The 16,130-nt window shown below is 33.9% G+C and overlaps 1 protein-coding gene across 1 annotated transcript; it reads left to right on the forward strand.

Annotated features, from left to right (window-relative positions):
- Window positions 1–6,792: 6,792 nt before the first annotated feature.
- Window positions 6,793–8,521, forward strand: LOC131063542 (uncharacterized). The gene is made up of 4 exons (XM_057997395.2): window positions 6,793–7,083; window positions 7,266–7,667; window positions 7,887–7,963; window positions 8,214–8,521. The coding sequence occupies exons 1-4, from the start codon at window positions 7,023–7,025 to the stop codon at window positions 8,388–8,390; spliced, it is 717 nt and encodes a 238-aa protein (XP_057853378.1). The 5' UTR covers window positions 6,793–7,022; the 3' UTR covers window positions 8,391–8,521.
- Window positions 8,522–16,130: the final 7,609 nt, after the last annotated feature.

Genomic DNA, 16,130 nt, shown 5'->3' on the forward strand with positions numbered 1-16,130 from the left:
TCTCTTTATTGCATTATTACTTGTTTACCAGTATATTAATTTAGGTTATAAAGTTGCAAACAAGTTTAAATCTTTTGTTAACCGGTTAGACACTGATTCAACACCCCCCCCTCTCAGTGTCTTTGGGACTGACTAAGTATCTAGCAATTGGTATCAGAGCCTACTCCTCTGTTTACATAAGCCTAACAGCTTGAGGAAGATTCTGAAACCGGTACCGATGGAAAGTTTGAGACAACAATTGGAAGGAGCTCTTGAAGATTTTGATGCAGAAAAATTGAAGAATATCAAACTGGAAGATGAGCTCAGAACTACTCAGGAATTTATCAAAGCACTTCAAGATAACCTAGTTATAGCAAAGAATAAGAGAAAAGAATTACATGTGCAATTGCAAAATCAAGATGATGAAGAAAAAGAAACTCTCAGAGATATTGCAGAAAAATTGAGACAAGAGAACAATAACATGAAGAATGAGATGCAAGATTTAACCATGAGACTATGCAAAGATATTGAAGATAGGAAGAAGAATGAAGAAGATTTGGCCAAAAGACTTAATGATAGTTCAGATGAATCTCTAAGGCTTAGTTATGAATATGCTTAAGACTGATTTGATTCATATGCAACATGACAAAGAGGAACTTTTGAGACAAGTTAGCACTTTGGAAAGTGAGTTGGTCACTGCAAATGAATAAAAAGACAAATTCAAGAAAAGTTCAGATAATCTTGATGATATGTTGAAAAGTCAGAAACCTGATGGGGAAATAGTTGGACTTGGATTTGAACATGGAGAAAGCTTCGGGACTACAAACAATCATGATTACAACAAACCGGTAAGGCAGCCTAATGCTTATGAATTTAATGGGAAATGTTTTAATTGCAACAAATTTGGTCATAGAGCAAATCAGTGCAGATTTAGAAATAATTAGAATACAAACTTACCCACCAGTCAATGTTCCAAATGCAATAAAAATGGTCATAACTCAGACAATTGCAGAATGAGTGTGAAATGCTATGTTTGTGGTAGATTTGGACATTTATCTAATCAATACATAACTCAAACCGGTCAAGGTTATGGAAAGGCAATTCAGAGAAATAATGTAACTTGCTATGCATGTAACAAGATTGGGCATATTGCAAAATTTTGTAGAAGCAAGAATTCACTAGCTAACAATAAAGGATCCAATAGAAAAGGCAAAGAAAAGGTGACTGAAATCAAGCAAGAATTTTCTAAACAATGGGTTAGGAAGAGAGATCAAAGTAGTGATGAATCTGTCTCTGCACCGACAAAATAGGGTAGTCCTGCACCGATAGGAGGTACTTCATCTAACTGAGGAATAATCCTTAGGGGTAAGGTAGTAAATTGAAATCATGCATTTTACCCTCAGTTGATGGTAAGAAGTTATATTTCTTCTTTATCGGCAGACATGTTAAGTTTTCACTTAATCGGAAGCATTTAATGCGGTTGTTGGCGAACTTTTTGGTTATAAAGCAGAGAAATCCCTCATTTTGAATCACAAAGCATTCAAATTTATGAAGAGCGTGAAGAGAGCGAAGTAGCTAAGACATTGTCAGGAAATTTCAGAGGATTTCACTTGCAGAAAAGGATGATTCTATTGGTGCCTTTTCTAAATTTCTGAAGGGAGTTGCTTTTGTTGAAGATCCGAGGATATATATTCATTGCAACATAGAGAATTTAGGGTCTGATGATTTGACAAATATATACCAGAACATTATAGCTGATAAACAAGGTTTAATCAAGCCAGAGCATAAGATTGTTGAGGATTTAGGATTTGTTGATATCTTGAACATTCTAGAATTTCAGGATGAGATAGTTCATCTTGTACTTAGCAGGGTTCATGGCGAATTTATGTGATTAGATTTTGTTTTCAAAATTACTAAGGAGGCAATCAAGGCGGTCATTAGTTTACCTTCTATCGGTACTAGGCCTGACAAGAAGACGAAGATCCAAATAAGGGGGTTATGAACCTAACCGACACTAAATCTGATAGTAGATCCCTTAGGGTTAGTGATATCACTGATGAGAATGTGAAATATGTGAGTATGGTTATTGGTTATAGAGTTGCTCATACAAATAGGTTAAATTATGTTTCTAGTATGTGTATACATAGTGCATATGAAATGGTGAAGAACGGTGCAAAGATTGACATTTGTGAATGGCTAAAGGATGAATTGCTAGACAATTTGGGGAAGATCAAGGGTGATAAGAAAGGAACCTTAAGATTTGGTAACTTACTTGTATGGCTAATGCTTTATTTCACAAAGGAGATTCCCGACATTGGTCACAAGGACTTTTCTTATGACATCCTTGTTGGAAAATAGAATATGGAAGCAATTACCGGCATAGGTGCTGATGGTGACAAGCTGGTAAAAGATTATTTCAAGAACTTTCAAACTAAGATGAAGGCAAGGGAAAGGATTCCTCAAAGCATTGTGGACAAATATGACAAACATATATGTTTTGTAATGAAGAGAGATGAGACATGGATGGAGGTTGTTACTCCTTGAACCATTTGGATAACAGAGATGGGCTATGAAGTAGATTTGAACATTCTTGAGTCTTATGCAAGAATACTTCTTGATGCACCAAGGGAACTGATTGAGAAGATATTTGGGACAACTGAAACAATTGAGAGTGATGTATCCATGATGAAGGAGAGGAAGAAAAGAGAAAAAATAATGAAAGATGCTTCAAAGTTTGTAGCAGATGTTAAGCAACGATTGATGGAATTTGAACAAATGAGTTGTATTGCTGAGAGCATGAAGTAAAGTAAAATCGGATAGCAACCGGTAGCTCATGTTTACTTTCAGTTTTGGCAATTTTGGTTTTTGGTTTTTCTCATGAGTGTTGCCATCAATGCCAAAGGGGGATATTGTTGGCATTACACGCTCAGATGAGAATGGTTGATGTTGTCATTGATGGAAACCAACTAGTAACAGGGTTCTACAAGATTCTATTGATTATACCGGCAATAGACTTTGCATACCGACACTAACAGCTACAAAAATTTCATTCACACCAGCACCCAGGCTGACATATTATAAAGTTTTGTTTATGCGAATTATATTGTAGTGTAATTAATTATTTGTAGCCGACATGATGTATTGTAAAGACTCATATATGTATGAGATCTTGTAGGTCATTTGTAGGAGAAGATTATGTAATTAGGTAATGAATATGAGCGTGAATATCTGTATATGCATTTTGATGTAAGTATTTTATGAGCAAATAAAAGAAAAAGCAGAGCGAAGCAAGGTTTATGGTAGAGGTATATGAGAGAGCTTAAACCGGCACAGAATCCAGTATTACAGATTCTATTTTGAGCAGTACATTGTCATTGGATTTAATCATCCAATTTTGTAGTTAGTGGGACTCCAATTTTGTTGTTGAGCAGTGAGCTCTAGGATGTTGGCCTTCTTGCATGTGCAGGCCCCTATTGTATAAGTAATATTTATTCATATTGGCCAGTGAGTAAATATTATGGGTCACAAATCCCACCGAGGTTTTTCCCCTACCGAGTTTCCTCGCCAAAATATCTTGTGTTATGGTGTGCATTGATGTTATCTCTCTTATTTCCCTTTTACTGGATTATTACTTGTTTACCGATATATTAATTTAGGTTATAAAGTTGCAAACAAGTTTAAATCTTTTGTTAACCAGTTAGATACCAATTCACCCCCCCTCTCAGTGTCTTTGGGACTAATCAAGTATCTAACAAAATGAAGCCAACCCATGTAAACAAAATGTTCCCAAGTGCCAAAACAACCAAGCAATTAACTAGAGTGTCAAAACAAAAAAATATTGAATTAATTGTACCTAGGGAAAAATTTGCAAAATGTGCACATTTAGATTGAAAGTGCTCTGAAAGACCTTTCCAACACCGCAGTGCAAGAATCATGAGAAATGAAGAAATCAGTCAAAAGTTATGAGCTTGTGAGCCAAAACATACTACTAATTTTGACATGCTATAAAATGCACCAAGAAAAAATGATAAAAATAACTACACCATTGGATAACACACACAACCACATTTATGACAATATCTCATTTTCAAGCCCAAAAGTGGTAAAAAAAGGGCCCATCAAAGAAAGTGCTAAAAGGTGCTTGAGAAAAGAATGTTGTGCTTCTATAGAAAAAATACCCACTAAAAATGACTACAATAAAGTTTATAATCCCAACAAAAAATGACAAGAGAGCATGTAGTGAATGAGTTTATGCGACGTGGACTTGTACAAACTGACACTTGCTACAAGTGAAACTTGAGCCTCTACAAGTTGATGCACCAAATGCAATGACACATATATCACCAAACAACATAGATCACACCATCTTGGACCTTAAAAACACATACTAGAGTAGATTCTCAGTTGTGAAGTGAATGCAAAATTGCTTGCTTTGATACCATGTTGAAGCACCCAAGAGAATAACTTGCAAACCAAAGACACTTCACAATGCAAAGAGAAGCAACATGAAGAACTGCTATTTCACCAAATGTGAATAATGGAATTGAGATGATGAGGTATGTTACAATGATCAAACACCCTGAATATAGAATGAAGGTGTGATGAGGTATGAGCTACTAGCTATGTAACTAACTACAAACAAAATTTAAATGCACTACGGACAATGCTAAATATTATGCTGCAACTAATATTGAATAATGTGATATGTCGACCACCTAAGTGAACTCAAGCCTATGCGAGTGGAATAAAACCTTTCATACCAACAAAATAACACTTGTCTATTATCAAATTCAAATTAAAAAACATGATAATTATCATTCCAACACCAACTTCATGAAAATCATGGAATCAAATTTAGTCTAAAAACATGCAATTTAGTTCTTCTATATTGACAAAACAAAAAAAGATGGTGAAATTCTTACACAGTAATTGAGATTTTTTCAACATCATGAAAAGTGTGTTGCTATGTTAGATATAACACATATTGCACACACAAAAAAGAGCATGTGGGTTGTGAATCATGAGATCCCATATCTTTCTACCATTTTTTATTGTTCCAACAAATTTTCTTGCATTATAACCTACTTTAAGAATTCTAATAGGGAGCCAGGGAGAGAATTAGAGAGAAATGGACATGGATAGAGAAAGATGTGTAACAAGGGACAAAGAAAGAGGCAGAAGAGGGAGAGATAGATCATTATATAGAGAGGGAGAGGGGAGAGGGGTTGATATAAAGAGATATCTAGAGGGATATGGGGAGAGAGAGAGAGAGAGAAAGGGAGAGGGAAAGAGATGATTTTCTCTTCATACAAATTTGAGCAAATAACAACATGATATTGCTATAATACACTTGCAATATTATCTTCCTTAGATATTTACAACCCTTATGGTTGGATTTATCTTGGGAATCAAACTCAAAGGTTTGGAATTACATGACAAAGCCCATAGCTATATGTTTTGCAAACTCCTAAAAAAGACAATCACAAGTGTGCTCTCGATTAAGTTTTCATGTCTTCCAATGTCAAGTTAAAAAAACAATATAGTAAATTTGATCACTCTCTCTTAACTTTTTAACCATGCAATTTTTTTATGATTCAATTGTGCAATAATTTTTACCTTTAATTTCTTTTGTCCCGGTGTCTCCATTTTTTGTCAAGAACTTATGTATGATATTTTTGGCTTTGTTTTTAACCTATTGATTGAATTTGAAACAAATTATATTTTATACATAGTCAATTTTTTTTTATTAGTTTGCCTAAAATTTAGGAGGGCGCATGCTTAATTATTTATCTTTAGGATATTTCCACTCCACAAAATTAATAAAAAAATATATATTCATTAAAAATTTAGTAGAAAAATAAAGCATAAATTGCACAGTGTTAGCTAATTCTTCATAGAAGGATTTTTCAAATACTAAAAATGGTTAACATTTTAGAGGGAGCACACCAAACACTTGTAAATTTTTTTTATAAAAATAAGACCACTTTGTGTGTGTACTCCCTATTTAAATCGATTAATCTCCATCATTTTTTAGAAAAATAGTTGTTTAGAAAGTAGATTTAGAGCACTACAACTCTTTTTATTGATGTGTCTTCAAATTTTGAGTGCAACTATCTTCAATTTCTTATCCAAGATTAGTTGATTCTGATTTCAAAAAATGTGGCCATTTAAGACCTTTTTGTTCCTCATTTCTATGCACTTACTATTTGTTGATTAAAAAAATATAAATATGAAAATGAAAATATTTCAATTTGGGTATATTCATAGAGAACATCTAGCAATTACTATCAATTAAAAAATTAAGGTACATGATATTGACAACTAAAATAAATCTAATCATTCAATAAGCATCTTAATAATTTAACACTTCAACATACTTTATTTTGAAACTAGAACACATCACATTAAATACCCTTTTCTTCCCAAAACCCTGAAGAAATGTGAGAATCCTAATTACATTATTTAAAAAATTTAATAGTCGTTGCATGTAGGTGCTTAAGGCAGGGGTCCCATGGAGAAGCTTAAGCTTCTATTTTTAAGGAAGAGGAGATCCATGAATTGTTTTTTAGGGCTAGAGATAATTTAGAATCTTTTCCTAAAAAATAGAAGCTCCTACTTTTTAGGTATGTATATATTTCATAGGTAGCTTAAGAAAATTGTTTGCTATTTGTCAATCATCTAAGTTTGATTCCCACTAAAAATGAGATGAATTGCCAAGAAAAAATGAAACTAAAAATTATTTAATTATATTTCGCCAGCTTTAAGATCTTAAATTTGTAAGCTTCCTAAAAAAATCTCAGCAGCTCCAGCTTTTTTTTTGAGGAAGCCCTCGATGGGACCCCAGCCTAAGTATGCCTTTTTTGATCATGACTTTTAACGGTCATATTGCTTGCCCTGTTTCCTTTAAAACCCTCTCGGAAACAGCTATTTCATACAAAACAATGAAATCTACAGAAATTCTCTTCTCCATCTTTTACTCATCCATATAAAATTTTATCAAGATCTTCAAACTTTGTAAGCCGAGCGTTCTGTAATCATAAAAAATGGCAGTACGGAGGCAGCCGCTGGCAGTAATCCAAGATGAAAACGCCGAAATCAATAGAGGTAAGCCAAAAACATATCAAAACGCAATACCCATTAATGATTTTGTATATGCATTGATCTTGAATCAGAATGTCTTTAGTTCTTTGAATCCTGTATATTTTTATTACGTAATGGAGAAACAATTTATGTTCTACTTCAATCCCTTTTATAAAATAATGCAATTGGTTTATGATTATTTGCAGGCAAGACGAATGTGGCTAAATCTGGCGGGCTGAAGGTGCAGCAGACAGATTTATCAGACCGAAAAAAACTATCAAACATCACCAATAAACTGAAACCCCTGCCAAATTTAGGGAAGGGTGGATTTAGCGCTAGAGTGGATCCAGAACTTTCGGGGAAATCTGGGGTAAAGGGCCGAACTGTGCCTCGGACTCCTTTGGGAAATATTTCAAATGTAGAATCTTCCGTACAAAAGGGCAAGCCAGAAGCTCATTCAAAGAATGTAAGATGGAGTCCTAATCCTAATTATGAGGTCACTGAGGAGATGAAGCGGCTGGCGGAGATTTGGGCTCAGGAGGGGATTGAGAAGTGCCATTTTACAGGAGAAGACATGGACGCTCTCTATGAGAAGATGGCAGAGGAAGGTATGAAGTGCAATGTGGGAGAGAAACCTGGGTTAAGAATATCGAACCCTTAGTTATTTAACATAACAGTAAACCCTAAGACAAATAGCCGTCAAACCTAATATCGATTTGAGAATGGTGGTATTTAATTTAGTTCGTTTGCCATATTGGCTTAGTGTTTGTTGTCTTATTAATTCCTTTTAAAATCTTAATTTCTATCACCGGAATGTTTCCTTTCAGAGATGAACATGCGGGTGGCTCAGGCTCTAGGCTACAGATCTGAGATTCCATGTTGCCTTCCTAGTGCTCTTGTAGAGGTAGGAGGCTAATACGTTTCTTTTTTCTTTGTTTTTAGTTTATAACTTTCTCTTCACCAAACGCTGCCTTGTTTTCTGTTGATTCTTTTTCATGTGTACCCCGATGGTTGTCGCCATTTTGATTTAAATATGTGGAACTCTGCTTGTTGGTGGAGCCTGATAAAGATTGATAGATTTTTTTCTTCATGCACAATGTCAATTTATATTATTGAGATGAAAAGCTTACTAGCCCTTTGTTTTTTCACTACAGCCCACTGAAATTAAAGACTGTCTTGAGTTACTCCCAGTCCCAGAGGAAGATCTGGAGTTAGTCCGAGTGAATCGGCCCTCTAGCTCTTCTTCTTCTTTCTCCCTTTCGGATATTTTGGATCACGACATCGACGACGATGCTGAGTCACCAGATGTACGCTGGGAGCTTATTGATTAGTTCTGCAACTTTTGCATCTCTGCTTTGTATTTTCACCTCTTTGAGATTTGATAAGAAAATTTTCCTGGAAAAAACAATTTTGTAAATATTTATGTAAAAAATGGAAAGTGACTCGAGCTAATTTCGCATCAGCGTCAATTGCATTTATACTGCCGTTGCTATTGTCACTTGTGGTATTTTGTCAATGGTTATAATATCATTTTAAAACTATGTTTTCAAATTGATAGGTTTTGAAGACTGAATTTGATTTATGAAAACCAAGATTATGTGGTTTGGATATTGTAGAGCAGGTGTAACAATTTTTGGGCAAGCATACAATTATAGGAATTGTAGTTGCTCTGGATTTCATTTTGTCTCCAGATTGTACATGCTTTCTTTACATTAGTTTCTTGCAAATCATTTAGCTGCAATTTTGAACTGCTCAATGTATTGTTATGATATAAAAATTTGTTCATGGTAGATTAAAACAGCAGTTCCTTCGATTTATTTCTTGCTTATGCTTGTACGTTGCAAGGATTAAGGTATTTTTTGTTATAAATGTTTTCTCATACGTTTAATTGTCATTATTCTTGCTTAAGATGAACACATATTTGGTAGGATGAACAAATATTTGGAGGATTTAAATTTGCTTGTATTTGTTTATTGCTTTCTCAACTTGCATGATTAAATGAAATTTAATCATTTATTTAATATTTATATTTGGCAGCAAAATTCATTTAATAAGTCAAGTCCGACAGAGCAATAAGAAGCCTTAAAATTTGACAATCAGTCCTGTTCCCCATAGAATCTGGACACTTAATATAGACAGCAAATTGGCCCTGAATTTGAGTGAGGATGCTATTTGATGAAATTAGTAGGCACTCCAGCATCTAATTGACAGAAGCTTCGCTTTGCAGGGCCTACTCGTCACATCAATTCCCATGAATCCTTTATATAGCTCACAACATTAACTCTAAAACAGAAGTAAACATAGATAATGTTCTGGTTCAACTGTGAATTTAAACTCAGGCTGAAACATCTACAACTGTATTGTGTGCAATCTACAATTTAGACACTTGGAACATGTTTAATATGGTTCGGTAGCTTAAATTATTCAATTAGAAGTAAATTTATATATCATGCTACAAATCACACTAGGATAAGTGATGTGAATGAAGCAGAATAAAAATTCAAATAACAAGATAGTAAAATTCAATGTTTTAATATTAAATGAAATTTCTATGTTCTATGCTGAATTACATGGGCAGAATCACTGCATTTGCATTTGATCGGTAATGGGTCGAAGCAGATAAGGTGTGCATACCCTATCCTTTGTGGGATTTGAATTTGTGACCTTTCTTTCAAGGACGAAAGTTCTCCACCACTAGACCAACTCAGGTTGTACATATCCAAATATGATTTTATTTTGCAACAATTTTTTATTTAATATATCTATTCAAATCTATACACTATGAACAAAATTTGAAATTGGAAAAAGCAAATGATCTGAATATTTGTATAATTGACTGAGCCCTAGATACCTCATACCATACAATTGTTGATAAAATTGTTGCGCACTATGCACCTCATACCATCAATTTTACAGTGGCTAGAAAAACATCTTAAAATAAAATTTACAGCAACAGAGATACTGAATGTTCCCAATGCTAAAATTGTATTGCCACTAATGGGACTACACACAAGAAAGAGCAAAGATTAAACAGTTCCATCAACGTTTCATGAAGTCTAGGGGGACCAATTTCATCGAAGGCCCTTTTATAATATATTTTCATGATAGTATGTGTGGGTACCAAAAAACAGGGTTTCAAACCAAAAGTACAATTCAGGACTTTGTAGTTGTTGACCTTTTTGGAGGAAAATGCTAGTGAAGTGTGTAATATATGTATGTCATTTATAAAAAAGACTTTCAATGTACATGGAGTCTAGATACCAATCAAGCTATGTAGATATTGATATAAAATTACAAAATTTTGATTTTGACATATAAAATTGTTTGTATGTTTGTTTTTTTCTTTTTAAAAAAAAAATTATTTGAACTATTAAAGATACACATATACTAAAAACAAATTGGTTTCTTTTAATTAAAATACACATATTTATTCATTTAAATGTATAAACATAATTTTCTATAAAAATATTAAAGAAAAACCGAACTTTTAAAGATGCATTAGATCTATTTATTGATACAAACACTATCTTATTCTAAGTATTGAGAAGCCTCATTATATTTATATTTAAAAGTTGCTAGTATAATGTAATCAATTTTTTGATAATAAAGGTTTTTATACATCTAGTTGAATGAGATTCTTAAGTGTAGAAAAATAATTTAAAGTATAAATTCATAAAAAGATTTAGAAATCTATGACATTTTTTTTTATTGAATGCATGAAGTTTCCACAGTCCATATGGATATGTTTTTAGTTCTTCTGGATTCAACTGTGTGAGTTTTTACGTTGCCGACATTTCGGATCAAACACCATGATCCATCATCTGGATCACAGTATACATTTATAAACATTTAGATATTCATAATTTAATTTAAAGTATAAATTCATAAAAAAGATTTAGAGATATATGACATTTTTTTTATTGAATGCATGAAGTTTCCACAGTCCATATTGATATGTTTGTAATTCTTCTGGATTAGACCGTGTGAGTTTTTATGTTGCTGATGTTACGGATCAAACACCATGATCCATCATCAGGATCAAGTCACTTGTTCGTGTGGTACTTCGTATATCAGTGAGTCTGGACGCTCGATTAGCATGAGACTTAAAGGACATTGGGTTGACATTAGACATGAAAGAATCCTCAAATCAGCCCTTGCAAAGCACTCTTCTAAGACTAAAAACCACATCCCCTTAGAAGACACCCAAATTGACAACTACTTTAGAAGGAAGCTCAGAGAAGCCATTGAAATCCACAATCACCCCTCCAACCTCAATCATGATGGGGGTTGGAATCTGAATTTCTCTTGGCTCCCCCTTCTAAACCACCGTAAGAAACCCTATTATTCTCCTCCTCCTTGTACCACCCGTCGCCACCTCTTGTCTTCCCCTTGCCCTTCCTCTTGATCTTTTTCCTTTTGTTCCTCCTTGTCATTCCTCTTCCTCTCTCGTCCTCTTTTCGTCTCCATTCCTTGCCCTCTGTCCTTCCTTTTCCGTAGGATTCTTCTTGGCGGGTGTACTAGCACCGATCGGTTGGCCTTCTTCCTGGTTTTTCTTGCCCCCTTTTTCGGTTTTCAATTTTTTGCCTTTCTTCAGTTTTGGCTTTGGCATTGTCTTTTGATATATATGTATATAGATATATATACATATAAATACATATGCATATATATACATATACATATACATATATACATATACATATAAATATACATATACATATATACATATACATATAAATATACATATACATATATACATATACATATACTTATACATACATACATACATATATACATACATGTACATATACATATACATATAAATATACATATGCATACATACATACATACATACATATTGTTGGGTGAAAATTTTGTAAACTTGTAAAGGGTTACAAAAAGTGTGTTTCACAACAACACTTAGGATAATATCTCTCAGAAGGCAAGATACGCTCCCTCCTAATTATCTTCCTTTTTGTTTTTTCAGAGGTTTACTGACATGACCTACTACATCTACATCAAATCCACATAATCTATGCATTTTCTATCTACACTTACATGTTTATTTCAAGTGATCATGGGGTCGCATCGTGTTGATCATGTTGCTAGCCTACTTATTGTCTCTAGGCCATTGATTCTTCTTGTAGACAAATGGTTATCATGCTATTTATATCCAAATATGATTTTATTATGCAACAATTTTTTATTTAATATCCCTTCAAATCTATACATTATGAATAAAATATAGAATTGAAAAAAGCAAATGATCTGAATATTTGTATAATTGACTGGGCTCTAGATACCTCTATTCTAGATATTTTTCTAAAATATTTTTTTAAGTTGATGATAAAATTGTTGCGCACTATGCACCCCATCGCCATCAATTTTACAATTGCTTGAAAAACATCTTAAAATAAAATTTATAGCAATAGAGATAGTGAATGTTCCCAATGCCAACAAATTGGATTGCCACTAATGAGACTACAGAGCAAAGATCAAACAGTTCCATCAACATTCATGAAGTCTAGGGGGACCAATTTCGTCAAAGGCCCTTTTATAATATATTTATAAAAAGAACTTCCAATGTACATGTAGTCTAGATATCAATCAAGCTATGTAGATATTGATATAGAATCACAAAATTTTGATTTTGATATATAAAATTGTTTGTATTTTTGTTTGTTTGTTTGTTTTTTTAATTTGAACTTTTAAAGATACATATATATTAAAAACAAATTATTTTCTTTTAATTAAAATACATATATTTACTCATTTAAATGTATACACATAATTTTCTATAAAAATATTAAAGACATTTGAACTTTTAAAGATGCATTAGATCTATTTATTGATATAAACACTATCTTATTCAAAGTATTGAGAAGCCTAATTATACTTATAACCAAAAATTGCTAATATAATGTAATCAATTTTTTAATAATAAAGATTTTTATTCAACATCTAGTTGAATGAGATTCATAAGTGTAGAAAAATAATTTAAAGTATAAATTCATAAAATGATTTAGAAATGTATGACATTATTTTTATATTGAAGATAGTATACAAAAATTGCAATACAAGTCTGGTCTACTTGTAAAAATAACTAAGACAAAATATCAAAGATCACTGAAAAGCTACCACCCAAAAACTAATCATATCACCATAACTGAGGAGTTTATCATTAATAGTGCATCATGTCGAATGTTTTATCCAAAACAAAGAAAAAGAAACATCTACACAAAGTCATCCTAATCCCATGACCCTATATTATTATTACTACATTCTGCTTTGTCACAATCAAAGACCCCTAATGGGGGTTCAATATTAGGCTCATTGATCATATCCTATGTTGGTTCTTCATTCTGTCTTGGGGCTTTATTGGTAACCACCACTTGTTCCTTTGTAATCCCCTTTTATTTCAGAAACTGGTTCAACTTCTCTAACTCCTCCTTGTTCAGCATATCCTTAGCTTGGGCAAAGAAATGAGCAAACTAAACCTCAGTCTTGTATACTATCATCACCCCTTCATCCAACAAAAATATGAATCTCTCTTTGGACACATCTATCACAACTAAAACCTACAACATTATCATTAAAAAAGTGAGTTTACTATTAAACTTAGTAAGGTGCCTTTTTTTGCACTGAAAGACTCCCTCATTCCTCTTTTTCCATAAAAACCATAAGACTTCACAAGTGAAAATAGATAAAAAAGAATTTAGCTTAGGATCAAATTTATCAACATAGCCAGCAAGAATCTCAAGCCAAGAAAAACCAACTTTGGTACTCCACTAAACAGGTAAACCAAAAAATATAGACCAAACAACTGACGCACATTTATGTTTTTTTGGTGTCTTGTCTTATCTTAATATCCTTTGTTAAAGGTTTCGGCTCCTAAAAACCTGCTTTTTAAATTAATCAGAACCAAGGCACATTTACACTCAAAGAAAAGATGTTTGACATTTTCAGGCATCAAGCAAATGGGACAGTTTTCATTAGATTTCCCACAAGAAAACATGACATCGACTACACCAATATTTTTAAGTAAAAGCAACCAACGAAGAAAAGTTTCTTAGGCTGAGTGGGGTTATGCCAAATAGAATAGAAGATTTTGGACTAGTTAGCATCCGACCAGTCAAGGCTCTAGCATTCATTGACCCATTTACAAATAGAATCATTATCCTTTATCATATCATAGATATTTTTGACAGAAATATCCAAGAAGGAGTTACCATTTTTCCATTTCTCATATTCCAAGAACTTATGATTATCACTCATCCTGCCTAGAAAATAAGGACCAATTTCCTTAGTCATCAGTGTGTAAGTTTTATTTTGAGTAGTCAGGATTGCAAACTTAGAACTCAATCCATCCCAAGATCCATGTCTTCCATCTATTAACAGATTACCAACACATTTGATACCCAATTCATGCCAAGATTTAGTAGAGAAACTTTGGGTCGAGTCCAAAGGTTTATCATTAAGATAGAACCCCCACCACAAAGATCCATCCAAAAAATATCAAGCAAGAGAGAAATTTACAACATCTCTATTACACAACATGTATCTAACTTTTCCCCAAGCCTTCCATAAGGAGGCAAAGACTACAACAAAAATCTCCACTTCAAACCTGCCTAGGATGATGTCCATTAAATTCAACTATGACCAAGATTTACCACTTTTGGGCTTGGACACCAGGATATTACTTCTAACCAATATTTTCCAAGGTTCATTTCCCACGATGGCCTTAAATATCCATTTAGATACTAGTGCAATACCATGAATTTTCAATTCCCTAATCCCTACGCCTCCTTTTTCTTTAGGAAGGCAATGTTAGGGTTTCAAGCAGATCCGAAGCAAATATGAACTAACAATTATATGCAGATTTAAATACAAAAGATAAAGAAATAAAACAGGACACAGATAACATAGAGATTTAACGTGGTTCACCCAGAATGGGTTACGTCCACCATACACAGCCGTCCAATCTTTCTTATTATCCAGCAAAAATAGTACATCAACCTTTCAATGCCTTAAGCATCCCAGCCGCTTATAACATGCATTTTTAGGGCAATAAACAAAGTCGGCCTTTTTTAGGGTTTTATTACAATGTCGGTTTTCATCAACAAAAACGGCAAAAAAAAATTTCTCAGGGGCTGCCGCCCCCGAACCCCTGCCCGACCCCGGACCCCGACGAGGTACGTGCTGAGTGTACAGTACTTTGCTGATCAGTCGCCACATTTCAACAATCTCCCACTTGGAGACTGATCAGGCTCCACACCAAACAATCTCCCACTTGGAGACTGATACTACACGACACCACTGTACATACAACATTCGCTGGATAAAACACTAGGACTTGACTGGTATAAATTCCACAATTATCAATCAAGAAGACCAATAGAAACTGATGAAGAAATCAGCTTCTCCTATGGAGCTACCTTTGTGAACATATCAGCAGGATTCTCACTTGTGTGAATCTTCTCAAGCCGTAATTGACCCTCCTCCAAAATAGTCTGGATGAAGTGGTACCTGAGCTGAATGTGCTTTGTCCTTGAATGAAAAGCAGAGTTCTTCGCAAGATGAATGGCACTCTGGCTATCAGTATACAATGGGCTATCCTCTTGTGTCTGACCCAATTCCTTTAGAAAACATTGCAACCAAATCATCTCTTTGCTGGCTTCTATAGCAGCAACATACTCAGCTTCAGTGGTTGAAAGTGCAATAACCTTTTGCAGCCTAGAAATCCAACTGACTGCAGTTCCCCCTATAGTAAAAACATACCCTGGAGTACTCCTCCATGAATCAATATCACCCGCCAGATCAAAGTCAACAAATCCACTTAGAGCAGCATTAGATCCTTTGAAACATAATGCCTTCATAGTAGTTCCTTTCAAATAGCGAAGAATCCATTTCACAGCATTCCAATGTTCCATACCCGGATTACTCATAAACCTGCTCACAACTTCCACTGCATGTGCAATATCTAGCCTTGTGCATACCATTGCATACATCAGACTACCAACAGCTGATGAATATGGGATGTTAGACATTTTATTTACCTCTTCCTGTGCCTTTGG

The sequence above is a fragment of the Cryptomeria japonica genome, chromosome 5, assembly GCF_030272615.1.
Source record: "Cryptomeria japonica chromosome 5, Sugi_1.0, whole genome shotgun sequence".
Lineage (NCBI taxonomy): Eukaryota > Viridiplantae > Streptophyta > Pinopsida > Cupressales > Cupressaceae > Cryptomeria > Cryptomeria japonica.